At 40.5% G+C, this 13,902-nt stretch overlaps 1 protein-coding gene across 2 annotated transcripts in view; it reads right to left on the bottom strand.

Annotated features, from left to right (window-relative positions):
* The window catches only part of SCYL2 (SCY1 like pseudokinase 2), a 41,397-nt gene extending 29,191 nt beyond the window's left edge, over positions 1 to 12,206 (bottom strand). The window contains exons 1-2 of one of the 2 annotated variants that reach the window (XM_065043973.1): positions 12,000 to 12,206; positions 7,502 to 7,706 (exon numbers count right to left, since the gene is read on the bottom strand). In XM_065043973.1, coding sequence (XP_064900045.1) covers positions 7,502 to 7,690 — 189 coding nt within the window. In that variant the 5' untranslated portion in view covers positions 7,691 to 7,706; positions 12,000 to 12,206. The remainder of the gene's footprint in view (positions 1 to 7,501; positions 7,707 to 11,999) is intronic. The other variant, XM_065043967.1, reaches the window with a different exon arrangement.
* Positions 12,207 to 13,902: the final 1,696 nt, after the last annotated feature.

Below are 13,902 nucleotides of genomic sequence, written 5' to 3'. Positions count from 1 at the left end.
TATCAGCTCCCTGCTCCAGCTCTTAAGTGTGATGGATCAAACATTAACATTGACACAAGGCAGGGAGGAACCAATTATAGGGGATGGAAGGCATACACTATACCAATTATTTAAAAAATACACATTTTCCAGTACAAAGTGTGAATGTATTGAGCAGTATGTGACCAATGACAAAATTTCAAATTCATGCAGCACTTCTGTTTAATGACAAGTCAAAATAATCATAACGTTAATGTTTAAATTGGATAGTGTGGAACATCAGCTATGGTTTCAATATTTTATGATGGGTATAAATAAGTTCTGTTGCTGCTTGCTGCAAACCTGCATGGTTTGTTTGAAGTTTGACAGAACTTTTACATATCCAAAATTAGCTCACAAGTAAGTATGCATATGAAATTGTAGTATTGTTATCACATTGATTGTTATTGTTATCACATTGATTTTGTAGACTTATTGTGGAATGTCAAGAATCAAAATAATATGGGCTGTGTGACAACTTGTCTTTTTCATGTAACACATCTGATACAAGAAGAAAGTGTACAGTCATGGACGCTGAAATATTAAATGTGTTCTTATATTAATAATTCAAAATGTTGCATTCTGAAATTAAATTCCATAGTCAACATTGATTTTTTTATGCAGAATACCATATCAACAATAGAATATCTTAACCAGATATTATTGTACAGAAGAATGAAGAGACGGCTGAGTCACAGGCCATAGAACACACTCTCAGTGGACCAAAACTACTAAAACCGCACTGTGCTTTGAAGCATTCAAAAGTGTTAATGATTTTATGCCACGTGAACCAAATAACGCTGTCAAGCTTTGACTACGATCACGTTATTCCTGTTTTTCTGTTTTGCAAGAACTGATATTCAAACCCAAAAAGGAGGGTTACTGACTGTAGCTGATAGGGATTCCATTTCCTGTAACTATAATACTTTCATGGAAACTCACTGAGATGAAAGCCTGCAAAGGCTTACATGTCTACTACTTCTTTCCACAGGAAGCTCTAGGGGAGCTTCCACTTTTATTTTTTTCATTCCATTTCATAGGTTTGAAGGAAGAGTAGCTTCTTCCTGCAGATGACTACTTGTTATTTAGTTCTGCACTTGTGTCACAATTCCAATTTTGTGATATAAAAATAAATTTAACATAAAAAGACTAGAATACATTTCTAAAAAGTATGACTGCTCTCCACAAAGAAACCAGAAAAGTAGAGGTAAAACAACCCTTATCTTTAACAACACAAATTTTCTTTCATTATGTGATAGGAAGCGTATACACCTTGCTCAGCACAGTATATTGAATCATGTCAGAAGGGACCCACAAGGATCATTGAGTCCAACTCCTGTCCCTGCACAGGACAACCCCACAGCTGACACCATGTGTCTGAGGGTGTTGTTGGTAACGCTACGAACCTGAGTTTGAAAGTATCCACAAGTATGTAGGGGACTAGACTGGGCACTCAAGAGATACAAGTTTAAATCTCAGTTCTGTTCACAAGCATGAGCTATTTCACACCTTTTGTCTCACCTGCCACATGTTTAAGCAAAGTGCTTTACTTCAAAGTGATTAGGTAAAGCTCAGGGATGACACTGAGACAGCTGTATATTATGATGTGTACCATGTAAATACGTGCCGGGATGAAGATCTTCCCAGAAAACATTTGTTGTTACTGCCAATAGTTTAGAACTTTTACTGTGAATCACTGAAAAGATCAGTGTTTAAGATCTCCATTGCCTTTGCCAAGGAATTAAATGTCACCTGTGCAAACAGCAACAAGCATTGTCACAGCATGCAAGACACAGGACATGGTTTAACTGGGAGGAAAGTGTACATCAGCTCTCTTGGATTGTGGTCGTGTATTTCAGGGGAAGCCTGATGACCACGGTCTCAAAGACCTGGTATTCACTAATATATCCCTTCATAAAGGCTTTATATCCTTGTAGTGTTAATCACTAAATGCCCCAATTTCCTTTTCTCAGCTTCTTTGGACAGTTTTCCTTTGTACTGGGTCTGGCTGAGACAGAGCTCACTTTCTCCATAGCGTTCCATACAATGCTGTGTTTTAGACTTGTGGCTAGAACAGTGTTGATAACATACAAATCTTTTGGCTGATGAGTAACAACCCCTAGACGGTGTCAAGGCTTTCATTTTCCCACAGCGAGTAGGCTGTGGGTGGGAGGAGGCTGGGATGGGACATGGCCAGGACAGCTAATCCTGATTGGCCAAAGGGCTATTCTGTATCACACAGCATCATGCTCAGAGATAAAAAGTTGGGCATAACAAGGAGAGAGTTTGTCTTTCAAAGTGCTGTTGTCTGGAGACCCGATGAGCATCCATCTGCCTGTGGGACATGGTGAGCAATTTCATTTCCTTTGCTTCTTTTTTCCCCTCCCCTCCCCTCTTCTCACACCTATTAAACTCTTCAGATCTTGACCTATGAGTTTTCTTGCTTTTCCTCTTCCTATTTTCTGCCCCTATCCTGCTGGGGGTGGGGAAGTGGGTGAGTAGCTGTGTGGGTGTTTGGTTGCTGATCGGGGTCAACCCACCACATAGTCCATTTGCAATCCTGCATTCCTTAAGAAACACATACAAGTTTGAAACACACACTGACAGTTTAAAACACGTCTTTAGTTGTCCATGTAAATACCTTAAAAACCCAAGAGAATGCAAAAATCCTCCTATCTTTGCCAATGCACATGCTAAAAAAAAGGGGGGGAGCGGGGGGGCGCGGAAGAGAGTAAATAATAATTACAGAATCACAGAATGTCAGGGTTTGGAAGGGACCTTGAAAGATCATCTAGTCCAACCCCCCTTCCAGAGCAGGAACACCTAGGTGAGGTTACACAGGAAGGTGTCCAGGCGGGTTCTGAATGTCTGCAGAGAAGAAGACTCCACAACCTCCCTGGGCAGCCTGTTCCAGAGCTCTGTTACCCTCACTGAGAAGAAGTTTCTTCTCAAATTTAAATAGAATCTCCTGTGTTCCAGTTTGTACCCACTGCCCCTTGTATTATCACTGGTTGTCACCGAGAAGAGCCTGGCTCCATCCTCACGACACTCACCCTTCATATATTTGTAAACATTAATAAGGTCACCCCTCAGTCTCCTCTTCTCCAAGCTAAAGAGACCCAGCTCCCTCAGCCTTTCCTCATAAGGGAGATGCTCCACTCCCTTAATCATCTTTGTTGCCCTGCACTGGACCCTCTCCAGCAGTTCCCTGTCCTTCTGGAACTGAGGGGCCCAGAACTGGACACAATATTCCAGATGTGGTCTCACCAGGGCAGAGTAGAGGGGGAGGAGAACCTCTCAACCTACTAACCACCCCTCTTCTAATACACCCCAGGATGCCATTGGCCTTCCTGGCCACAAGGGCACAGTGCTGGCTCATGGTCATCCTGCTGTCCACCAGGACCCCCAGGTCCCTTTCCCCTACACTGCTCTCTAACAGGTCATTCCCCAACTTGTACGGGAACCTGGGGTTGTCCCTGACCAGATGCAAGACTCTACAATTGCCCTTGTTATATTTCATTAAAATATTCCCCGCCTAACTCAACAGCTTGTCCAGGTCTCGCTGGATGGCAGCACGGCCTTCTGGCATGTCAGCCACTCCTCCCAGCTTGGTGTCATCAGCAAACTTGCTGACAGTGCACTCTAGTCCCTCAGATCTTAAGAAAGCAGGTAGTCTAAATCAAAAGCAAATCCTACTCTGTTCTCATGCAAGGAAAAATAAGTGCTGCTGATATCCATCAACAAAGGCCAGGATCAAGGGAACGAAATAGAAATAGTATACCCAGCCTTGGTGCTTCCTAGCAAGCTGTGCCCATCACTTCCATTCTGGCTCCTGATGTCCTTTGCCTCTAACCAGAAAAAGGCAAGTAGGCAACCAAGGCATATCACGCTTTCTCTCCTGCCCCCAAGAGGAAGGCAAGAATTCTGAAACACACTGGGTTTGCATGTCAGAAAAGATGCAAACAAAACTAGAAAATATTTCTAAATGAAAGACTAAAAGCTGTGGAAACGTAATAATAATGAAATAGAAATGCCTCTTCCTATTCGTCTCATTGCATACTGAGAAAGCACATTAAGAACACATGTAAAACATTCAACCACTATAGTGACGAATGCTACAGAAGCTCAAATCCTTATTTTTTTCAATGACATTTTTAACCGTGTGGAGTAATAACGCCAGAGACTAAGCACAGAACAATAAGGAAGAAAAAACAAGCAAACAAAACCAACCACAAAATATTTAATAACTACAGTTCACTATCTGTCCTGAAAAGATATAGTGCTGATGTGGAAAAAACTTAAATGTAATCATGTTAAAGACTAAGTCATGAACAAAACAGCAAAGGATATTTTAAGGTAGCACAGTACTTGATTTTAGAAACATTATGCCTGTTTTCCCTTTCATTTTACCCATATGCACTCAAGCATTTTTTTAATGAATAATCAAATGTAACTCAATATGAAAACACATGATGTTTTACCAAAGCCTCCCACTGTGCAAAGCAAAATAGTCTCTGAACTAAAATACTGGAAAGCATTCCAGTTATTACTCTGGTCTTCTTCCAGAAAAAGATTTTCCTCCAGCTTTTGGGGGTTTTATTTTTAAAAGTTTGCAATGTTTTTTTATAACCCTACATTCCCAACAGTTTGTTTTAGTCATAAGGTATCCAATACAACTATTTCAGTTTTAAAATAAATTAGCCTTTAAAGTTTGAATAGTAGGAGGCTTTCATTTCAAAGCTACTGTATGCACAGCCAAAACAACAGAAAGCTGACTTACCTAACATTAATAAATTTAGTATATGCTTAGTATATATTTACTACCACCACAGTAAAAGTTAATGATGACTACAGTAGTCTTGAAGTGCAAACCATTATCTTCTTAATTCTGCTAGTTTTTATGACTGAGCTGTCACCAACAAGAACATTAAGTGACCTTACCCTATTTATTTCTTTATGATTACACTTTCTAAGCAGAAAAAAAGGACAAGTGCCATGTTATGCCAGAAAAAAAGAAAAAGTGCATAAAGACTAAGTTAACAAATCTAAGATGAGCAGAAGTACCTACTATGAAATTAACAACATGTAACTTCATGTATAAGTGTATAACCAGAATCATAAATCTTTTAAACAAACAGAAGCAAATCAGCTATCACATAACACCAAACAAAAATATTCACAAAGGTGAGTAATTTCCTCACTTTCTGTTAGGTTATTATTCAATCACCTACAAAGTAAACAAGAAAAAACAAGACATATTAAAAACAAGCAAACAAACAAACAAAGCAAGCCCCCTCATGTACATTCAGAAACCCAGGGAAACCAGCAAGGCAGGAACCAGGCAGAACTCTGAAAAGAGGAATAAAATCATAAATATCTACTGTCACCAGAGATGGAATACTTGTGACTGTCCACTGACTTTATATAGGAACCAAATTAATCCATATTTGAAATCTTAACTCCAGCTGACCAGCTTCTGTAAGACTGACTTCCATTTGTTCTCAGACAGACATTTACGATCAGCTTTACTGCCATAATGCTAAAACTCAAAATTTAGCTATTTTATCTGGCTGCAATGACTTAAATTATGACTTATGTTGTTGTAAAGTGACAAAAACATGGGCAACTAAGCCCTTACATCCTGCTTGTCTGATTACAGTACACATTTCCTGTAAAAAGATTCTTAGTGCTTGTAGCTTCACATCAGATATACACACTTGCAATACAGCAAATATGTGTATCACTTCACAGAAGTCACTGCTACCACTTGGAAAATGACAGACAGCCACTTCCATATTGCCCAGCCAACATTCAAAAGGTACATGCAAAAGAAATAAAAACAGTACTAAAGAACAGATACATTGCAATACAACACAACGTTAATTTTTGCATTGTTGTGTAGTTTTATTTTGCATGAGCAAACTGAATGTTGACATGATGATACCCAACTGATAATATTAATAATGAACAGTAATTGCATGTCAAATCTCCAGCCAACTAAAATTCCCTGCAGTACAACTGCTGCTGTATTTTTAATGACTAATGATACAAACATACAGAGATATCATGAGATCCCATGTGGTAACACCTGAACTAAAACTGCAAAATCAGTGGTCAGAACACCCATTCAAAGCTTGAAAAACAGGATTGACAGGAACACAGTTACAAACACACTGTCAATTAGGCAGTGAAAGAAACTTGCTATGATTCTCCAGAACCTCAAAGCTACACCTGCTCAAATGCTTACAGGGCACAGAGACTCTATAAAACCTTTCAAAACTACCATACTTTCAATGTTGTCACTTGTTTGCATAGTTGAATAGCGGAAAACAAACAAACAAATAAAAAAAACACAACAAAACCCAAACCACACAACTGGAACATTTAGTACACTCAGTAAATACCAGATGTATAGACTCCTGCAACAGCTAGACAGATGCTTGAGAATACAGAAGAAGTACGTACTTGACATTATTCAGATTCTGTCACAATAAGATCACACGTTCTCCACAGATTATTTATTCTGCATAGTTTATTTCTTCTCTGTTTGCTACAGCTTATTTTCCACCATTTAACATATTGTCTATACGTTTTCCAAAGTTATTCCTCTGTGCCCATTTCTTTTTGGTACATCTGCAGCAAGCTGATTCATTGTCTAAGTGACTTCACATCACTTCAACACCAAGTTTAACTGAAGGCCATAAATTAACTCTTCTGTTTACTCGCTAAAAATTCTATTTCCTCTCCAAGTTTGAAAAAAGAGATTTGACATTTCTCCAGTACAACAAAATAATTTTCTATAAGAGCAGTTCTTAAACTCTGTTTCTGGCAAACCTTCTTCCAATGTCACAATCATACTTCCATTTATACATGTGAATTCCAAGTGAGTCAGAAGTTTATATACTAGTGCTCTAAACCCTAATATTTTAAGGAAACTAAAAGCGAACAATACTGATCTGCAAGCAGCACAGCGAAAGCACAACTTCCTCCACAACCTCCTCCTTCTCTCAACATTTCTAACCTCTCAATTGGCAGCTGAGCAAAATAATCTACAGTCTCCTAGGTTGAGAACAAATGATGGCATACTTCATGAATATTTTAAACTGTAAAAAGCCAGTACTCCTGCCAAGAAAAGCTGCAAGGTGAAACAAATCGGAGAACCAATCCACGTTAAAACAAACTTCTTCCTTCTTGTCAGATCAGTCTTAACTCGGATTAACTCTTGATCTTGCTCTCAAGTTGTATGCTATGAATACAAAACCACTTCTTTCTCCAGCAGTGAAGGCTTAAAGCAATTATCACCTATGTAGCTGAGAACACTATATTTAAGTAATTTTGAGTTCTTTGTTTCATTTTACTTAAAGTACTACCCTTAGCATTAGTCAGCTCAGCTGGATTTTGTTTTTAAATGCCACTTACCAGCTGCTACCCATAAGTCTGTTACTTAATGCTTATAAACTCAGGTTTCTACTTGACAACCCACCTGTTTTGTTGATTTTTTAGTTCCATTGAATATCTTCCAAGCAAGACCATTACCACCACTGGCAATATGTCGGCCAACATCAAATTCCCTGGTGACAGGGTTGCCCATGACCGCACTGGTGACATCGGCCGTTACCTTTGTAACGGTACTCTTCAATTTATTCAGCATGGACTCCATTGTTGCAACCATATGCCCATGTATTATCCTACAAAGACAAGAAAAAGGTTTCACAGCCCTTTCATAATTTCTATTAACATAAGACACATGTTGAAAACTATAGTGTTAAAAAGGACATCTAACCGAGGATGCAATAGGGTATAGGAGTAACTCACAGAAAGGATACTGAAATAAAACTTCCAGGGCTTTTCAGTTATACATATTCACACTGCATACACATTTCTGTGCACACATATCTGGGGATTATATGTCATTGCTTCTACTATTCTTCCAAAACTTTCGAATCTGATTATCATTCTTCCTTAGATCTAACAAAGCAACTAAGGACTGAGAAATTCAACCATTTATTGAAAACAGGCGATTGAATAAAGCAGAAAATCTATAAAGTACTCCCACGAAGGGAAAGCATCGCAACTCATATATGGATATCAATCAACAAAGGGAACCAAATCTGAAGGAAACCAGGCTCCTTTTATTCCATTGCTCACGGAACTACCTATTTTCTGGAGGGAAGGACTGCTTAAGATCACAGACCAGCAAAAGGATAGATGTGTATTATACAGAAGTCAATTTAAAAATTTGTTCTTTCCTACACTGTGCCTGTTAAAATACAAGCTCAAAATTCAGTATTTTACCCATCAGGTTGCTGATATTACTATTTGTTTGACATAAGTACTAATGAGCTGATCTGCTGCTGTATAGGAAGTACACAAGAAAACATCTTTTTATGCTTTAACAAAATTGTACAAGGAAGTTTTTTCACATCATCTTCCAAATTTAAGAGCTCAAAGACTGTGGTAGCTTACAATTCAGTTCATCTTCCCCTGTAATGTGTACTTCCACAGTTGTCATAATTAGTGCCAAAAAAATTTGACTTTCCTGTTCTGCCAGGCGGAAGTTCTGAAGCCTATGTCCCATTTATACAACTGTCTCGCTGATAGTAGATGCACTAGAAAGAATGAAGACAGGAAAGAAACAGTGGGGATGAAAAAAAAGTAAACATTTATCTCCCTTATCAATGTGAGTGAAGATGGAGAGAACATGTAATAAGAAATTATTTCTTGGAATCAGTGTCATGCGGTATATTAAAAAACAACAATATTTCTTTATACTCTCTTTCAAACAAGGTGTGAAGAGTACATATTTCTTCAACCTAGAGTAAAATAAACCTAAGACAGCACATGTAGTGAAATTTGCAGAAATAATAATTTCGTTTATGGCCTTATTTGCTCTATACTCAACTCATAGGCATATAATTTGTGTAAAACCACTTCTTTGAAAAACAGAGATGTCATTCATATTCAAATGGAAGAGACAAAATTCTGTTGTGATGAATAACATGTTTGCCAAGTCATGGTAACAAGGACAAAAGAAGCAGAAGGCACTAACAAATAAACCTATAAGCACTGGGACTAATAAGCCTAAATGTCCTCATCGGTTGTGAGGTGCTTGCTTATATAAATTAAAGCTCTTGCCACTGTATTATGTACATTTATAAGCCAACAGTCTGATCTACATAGATTATCTGGTCTATTAATATATGCATTTATGCCACAGCTTTTTCCACATTCAAGACACAGATGGAGTTTGTTTCCTTTCCACAGCTCCTTAGTCTCACAAAAAAAATCAGAAATAGTAGTTATGGCTTCAGTGGGGCTACTCGAGGAGCAAAACCAGATATGACTACAAGTACATTCAGGGGAGAGTCGGTCTTGATTACAGGGACTATGAGTTTTAGATATGTGAAGCTGAGTCTGAATACAATGAGATAAAAATAATTATGTACTTGCTTAGTATGCATTGTGTTTTATTGAGATCATAGCTGGAAGTAAATTACAGACACACGGAATTCCTTTACTAAGCAATTTAACTACAGCATGTCACATTTTATTACCATTAATTTTACTTCATTAATTGTGCTATGGAAAAAAGGCATGCAATTTTGAACTGTGCAGCCCAAAAACAAACAGATATTAGGCATTGGGTAATATCCCTGTATAAAGGAATTTTTTATTAACCTGATAAACAGGTAGAAACAAGGATCATGGATTACTCTAAATGGGAGCTATAGGTATTTCCAGCTCTCCAAGATTTTATTCTGCAGCTGTTCCATGGGACAAACTGTATATGCTGAAGAACTATAAAATAAATCCTAATGAGTTGAACTTAACTGAAAACCTAATTTATTTATTTTTAAATCTTATGCTTTTTGTATCATTTCCTTCACTTCCACCCATCAAACCTCTAGGATCAATGTAACACAACCTTGTGTTACAATTCTCAAAACTTGAGAAATGCTTTGCAAAATTAATTGCAGAGCTAGTAAGAAGAAAAATGCATGTGCACGCATGTTCAATTTCCTTTGCATAAATTCAAAAGGAAGCTTCTCCATACACGTTATGGAAAAATGGTGTAGCATTGATTACATCAGAAGTGCCTTCTGCTGTGGGAGACAGACTAACTGCAGTGAGAAGGGTGGAAAAGCCACTAGGTGAGAATGTTAACAGCATTCCAGTGTCTGAAGGGTTAGGATTTAAAAGGCAAGCCTGGTATGCCCTGTCCAACCTGTTCCACTCCAGCTTAACAGAAAGTAAACTACTGATGAATTTAGCTAAGAGTAAGGAGTACTGAGAAACCTACTTCTCAATAAGCAGCTCCAGTTTTAAGTTTATGCCATCTAACTCTGTAAATTTGTAGAAATTCTCATGTCAGCATTTGGACTGTAATCTAAATATCTAATATGTTGACAGAAATGATGTACATAGAAAATCCATAACAAAAAATATACATGTATTCTGGGTAGTATCTAGAACACCACAAATCATTATGATTTAACCATATCTGAAATATGCAACTTTAGTTCTCAACTGTAGGAAAACTAGTCTTAAAAGAACTGAACAAACTAAACTACTATTTATAGAAAAATTAACAACCATGGGACGATAAAGTAAGTATCACCCACAATGAAACTTTCAAGTTAAAAAGTAACAAAGTACAAGATCTTAAGAGTAACAGTATTTAGACAAGCAACACAGGACATGAAAGAAATGTTTAATAACTTTGATTTCTTTCTGTTTTAATTTCAAGTCCTTGATACCAAGTCCTTGAAACTTGGAACAAATCCTAAAAAGAAACCTGTATGGTCAGTGTACCTATTTCAACGATTTCCCTCACAATCGACAATTATCTTTATGCTGATGCACATCAGCAACAAGACTCCAGCACAATGTCAACCTAATCATTTGGCAAGGTAGTAAGCAACAGTCAATACAGCAATAAGAAATGAGACAAAATACTCAAAGTGTTGAAATAAAAATATACCCAAAACAAAGATTCCTCACCACCCTTCAGTTCTCACTCATATAAAACAACTACATGACTTAAAACTATTAATTTATACTTAAACTAATTCATAGCATCATCTGATGTATGGACATGGGTGCACACTGTACAGCAGCGCATCATACACACAGAATTCTGACTTATAGCAATTCGCTTTTGCGAACCAAAGCAGCAGGCAGGTGCATGGGTACCTCATGCCACCCAACCCAAACTCCCATCCCACTGATCTGATCCAAATAATGATGAATTCACAGAAGAAACAGGTGCTAGAACAACCAAGTCTCAGGAAAAACAACAAAACATTAAAAAAAAAAAAAAAATTGGGCACAACCAAGTTTTTGCATCTTTTACAAAAACAAGAGGAGGATCAAACGCAATGACGCGCTGTGCACGGTGCAGCTGCCCTTAAAGCAAGTCACCTTCATTATTTTTATTCCCCATTTCGGTACTGAGCTACAGCTGCAAGCCTCCCAAAACCCGACAGAGCGAGATCCATGCACGGGGATCTGTTTTTCGCCTGCTGACAGCAAAAACCTGACCCACATGCCGCACAAACCCCTGGACTGTCTCTCGCGGGCCAGCCCTCCCGGACCAACTATTTACTGTTATTTACAGTGTGAGCGGACTCGCAGCGCTCTGCCGGCGGCGCACAGGACATTCTCCGCTTCCCGCTGCACGAAGGGCCGGTGGCTGCGCTCACCGGCCCGCGGGGCACTCGGGACAGGAGGCGGGAGCCAGCCCGGGACGACCGGCGGCCACGGTCAGGGGCTCGGGCAGCTCAACGGTCCCCGCCAGGCCCCGCTCACGCAACGACCGCGCCGGCAGGGCGGCCCCTTTCCCCTCCAGCCCCCGCGCCGGGCTCCCGGGACGCCAGACCGCCGCGCCGCGGAGCCAGCGGGCCCTGCCCGCCCCGCGCAGCGGCACTAGGCCACGGACAGCCGCTCCTGCCCCGGGGCGCGGGGGGGGACAGGCCGCTCACCTGAGCCCGCGGGAAGCTGCCGGCGCAGCGCCCGGCTGCCCGTCGCCCTGGGAGCTCGGCGGGCCGCCTGTCACGCCGGCTCCGTCTCTCGCTCCGGCCTCAGCTCGGCCACGTCTCGCTCCAGCTACTCCATAGCGACAGGCACGACGGTGAGCGCGGGGGGCGGCCGGAGCGCCTCACTTCCGCCCCGGAGGGGCGGTGCTGGGGCGGCGGCCGGAGGAGGTGGCGGAGGGCGGGAAGTGATGCACTCCGCCGGCTTCCGCCAGCCGCCGTCCTGGCGGTTTATTTGACTCCGCGGTCAGAGCGAGCTGGAGCGGCGACGTGCGGGTCGGAAAGCGTTTCCGTCTCTCTGCTGCCGCTGCTTCCTCTCCGCAGTGCTTGAGGCGGCGGTTCCGTGTCTCGCCGGGGAGTGGAGTGGGCTCTGTGGTGCCGGTGTCTTCGGCTGCTGGTGCCGCGGGAGGAGTCCTGTGGGCGGGGGCAGCAGCTGCGCAGCGGGGAGAGGAGCTGGCCCTGGCCCTGGGCCTGGCCTCGGCGGTCGCGGTTAAGGGGGCACCGCAGCCAGGGCCGGGCGTGGAGCTGTGTTGTTGGGAGTGAAAGGCTGGGGAGCAGACGCGTTTAGTGTACTGCAAATGTTGGTTTGTCGTCTAATGAGCTTGGAGTGATGTGTGGAGGAGGAGCTGAGAGACCTGGGACTGCTCAGCCTGGAGAAGTGAAGGCTCGGGGGGGGGGTTCTCATCAATGTTTTCAGGTACATCTGAAAAGTTCATGTATAGGATGGGACATTGAGTATTTTAAGTATACATTAAATCTTTAACTTCAAGTTTTGAAAACATTTCTAGTTTCTGGACCAGACACTTAACTCTTAGGTCTCTATAACAGATATTAGAAATTGAATAAATTTATACTGAGACTTTTTGTTTGTCACAGTTTCTGAAGGTGGTGCTGTGAAGATATCAAATCAATAAGGCATCTATTGTTAGCAACAGAAGAAGATAAATTAAGTTGTTGCACTGAAGGTTGTTTATATAATGAGAATAAAGAAATGAAAGAGGCTGAATTCCATTAGCATTTTTCATTAAATGTTCTCTTGTTTTGGTAGTATTCCTGTTGGTTGTACTTGGGCTGATGTTCATCTTAGCATGTACTTTTAATGAATATGTCAAGGCGTGTCTTCCCTGTGTATGTTTTATTAATGCTTATTTCTGTCAAATCAGTGCTATCTCTACCTATTTGTGAGATTTAGGTCATTCTGTGTACCTGAAGAGACTGTTACTTACAGTTTTTATGTATTCGTCCTTGACAGAGAAAATATTAACATTGTTACAGAAGTGTTGAGTTTTACATAAGTTAATGAAACTCCTCGTTCCAAGCTAAGTTTATTGCTGGATAGCATCTTAACTTGCTGGTTTGGGGTTTTTGTTGGTTTGGTTTGGTTTTTGTTTGTGTGTGTGTTTTTGTGGTGGTGGTGTTGGTTTGGTTTCGGGTTGTTGTTTTTTTTTACTTGCTTCTTGGGGTGATTGGTGGGCTTATGTCTCTTAGTCTCTCATATGTGGTTGTTACTTGGTTATTCTGTATTAAGTGTCTCTAACATTTGGGTCTTTGCTAAGCTATCAGATGGGTGTAAAGAAAATTAAATACTTGCTTCATCACTTTATTCTACAGTTACTTCAGTTGGGGAGCCAGAGTAGGATCTTTATAGACAGTATATTAATTGGGTCTGGCTTATATCATGCCTAAGAAATGGGAAATACCAAGTATGAAAAATAATCACCTGTAATACAAATTGTTGTACGATTAATTGCCCCCAATGTGAAGGGGGGCAGAGAGGAAGCCTTATATCTCAAATTTTTTCTCTTCACTTTTCGATCAGTGTTGTGTTACGCTTGAAATAACCAAATACTTG

The sequence above is a fragment of the Columba livia genome, chromosome 1 (assembly GCF_036013475.1).
Source record: "Columba livia isolate bColLiv1 breed racing homer chromosome 1, bColLiv1.pat.W.v2, whole genome shotgun sequence".
Classification (NCBI taxonomy): domain Eukaryota; kingdom Metazoa; phylum Chordata; class Aves; order Columbiformes; family Columbidae; genus Columba; species Columba livia.
This window is presented reverse-complemented; position numbering and strand designations above follow the sequence as displayed.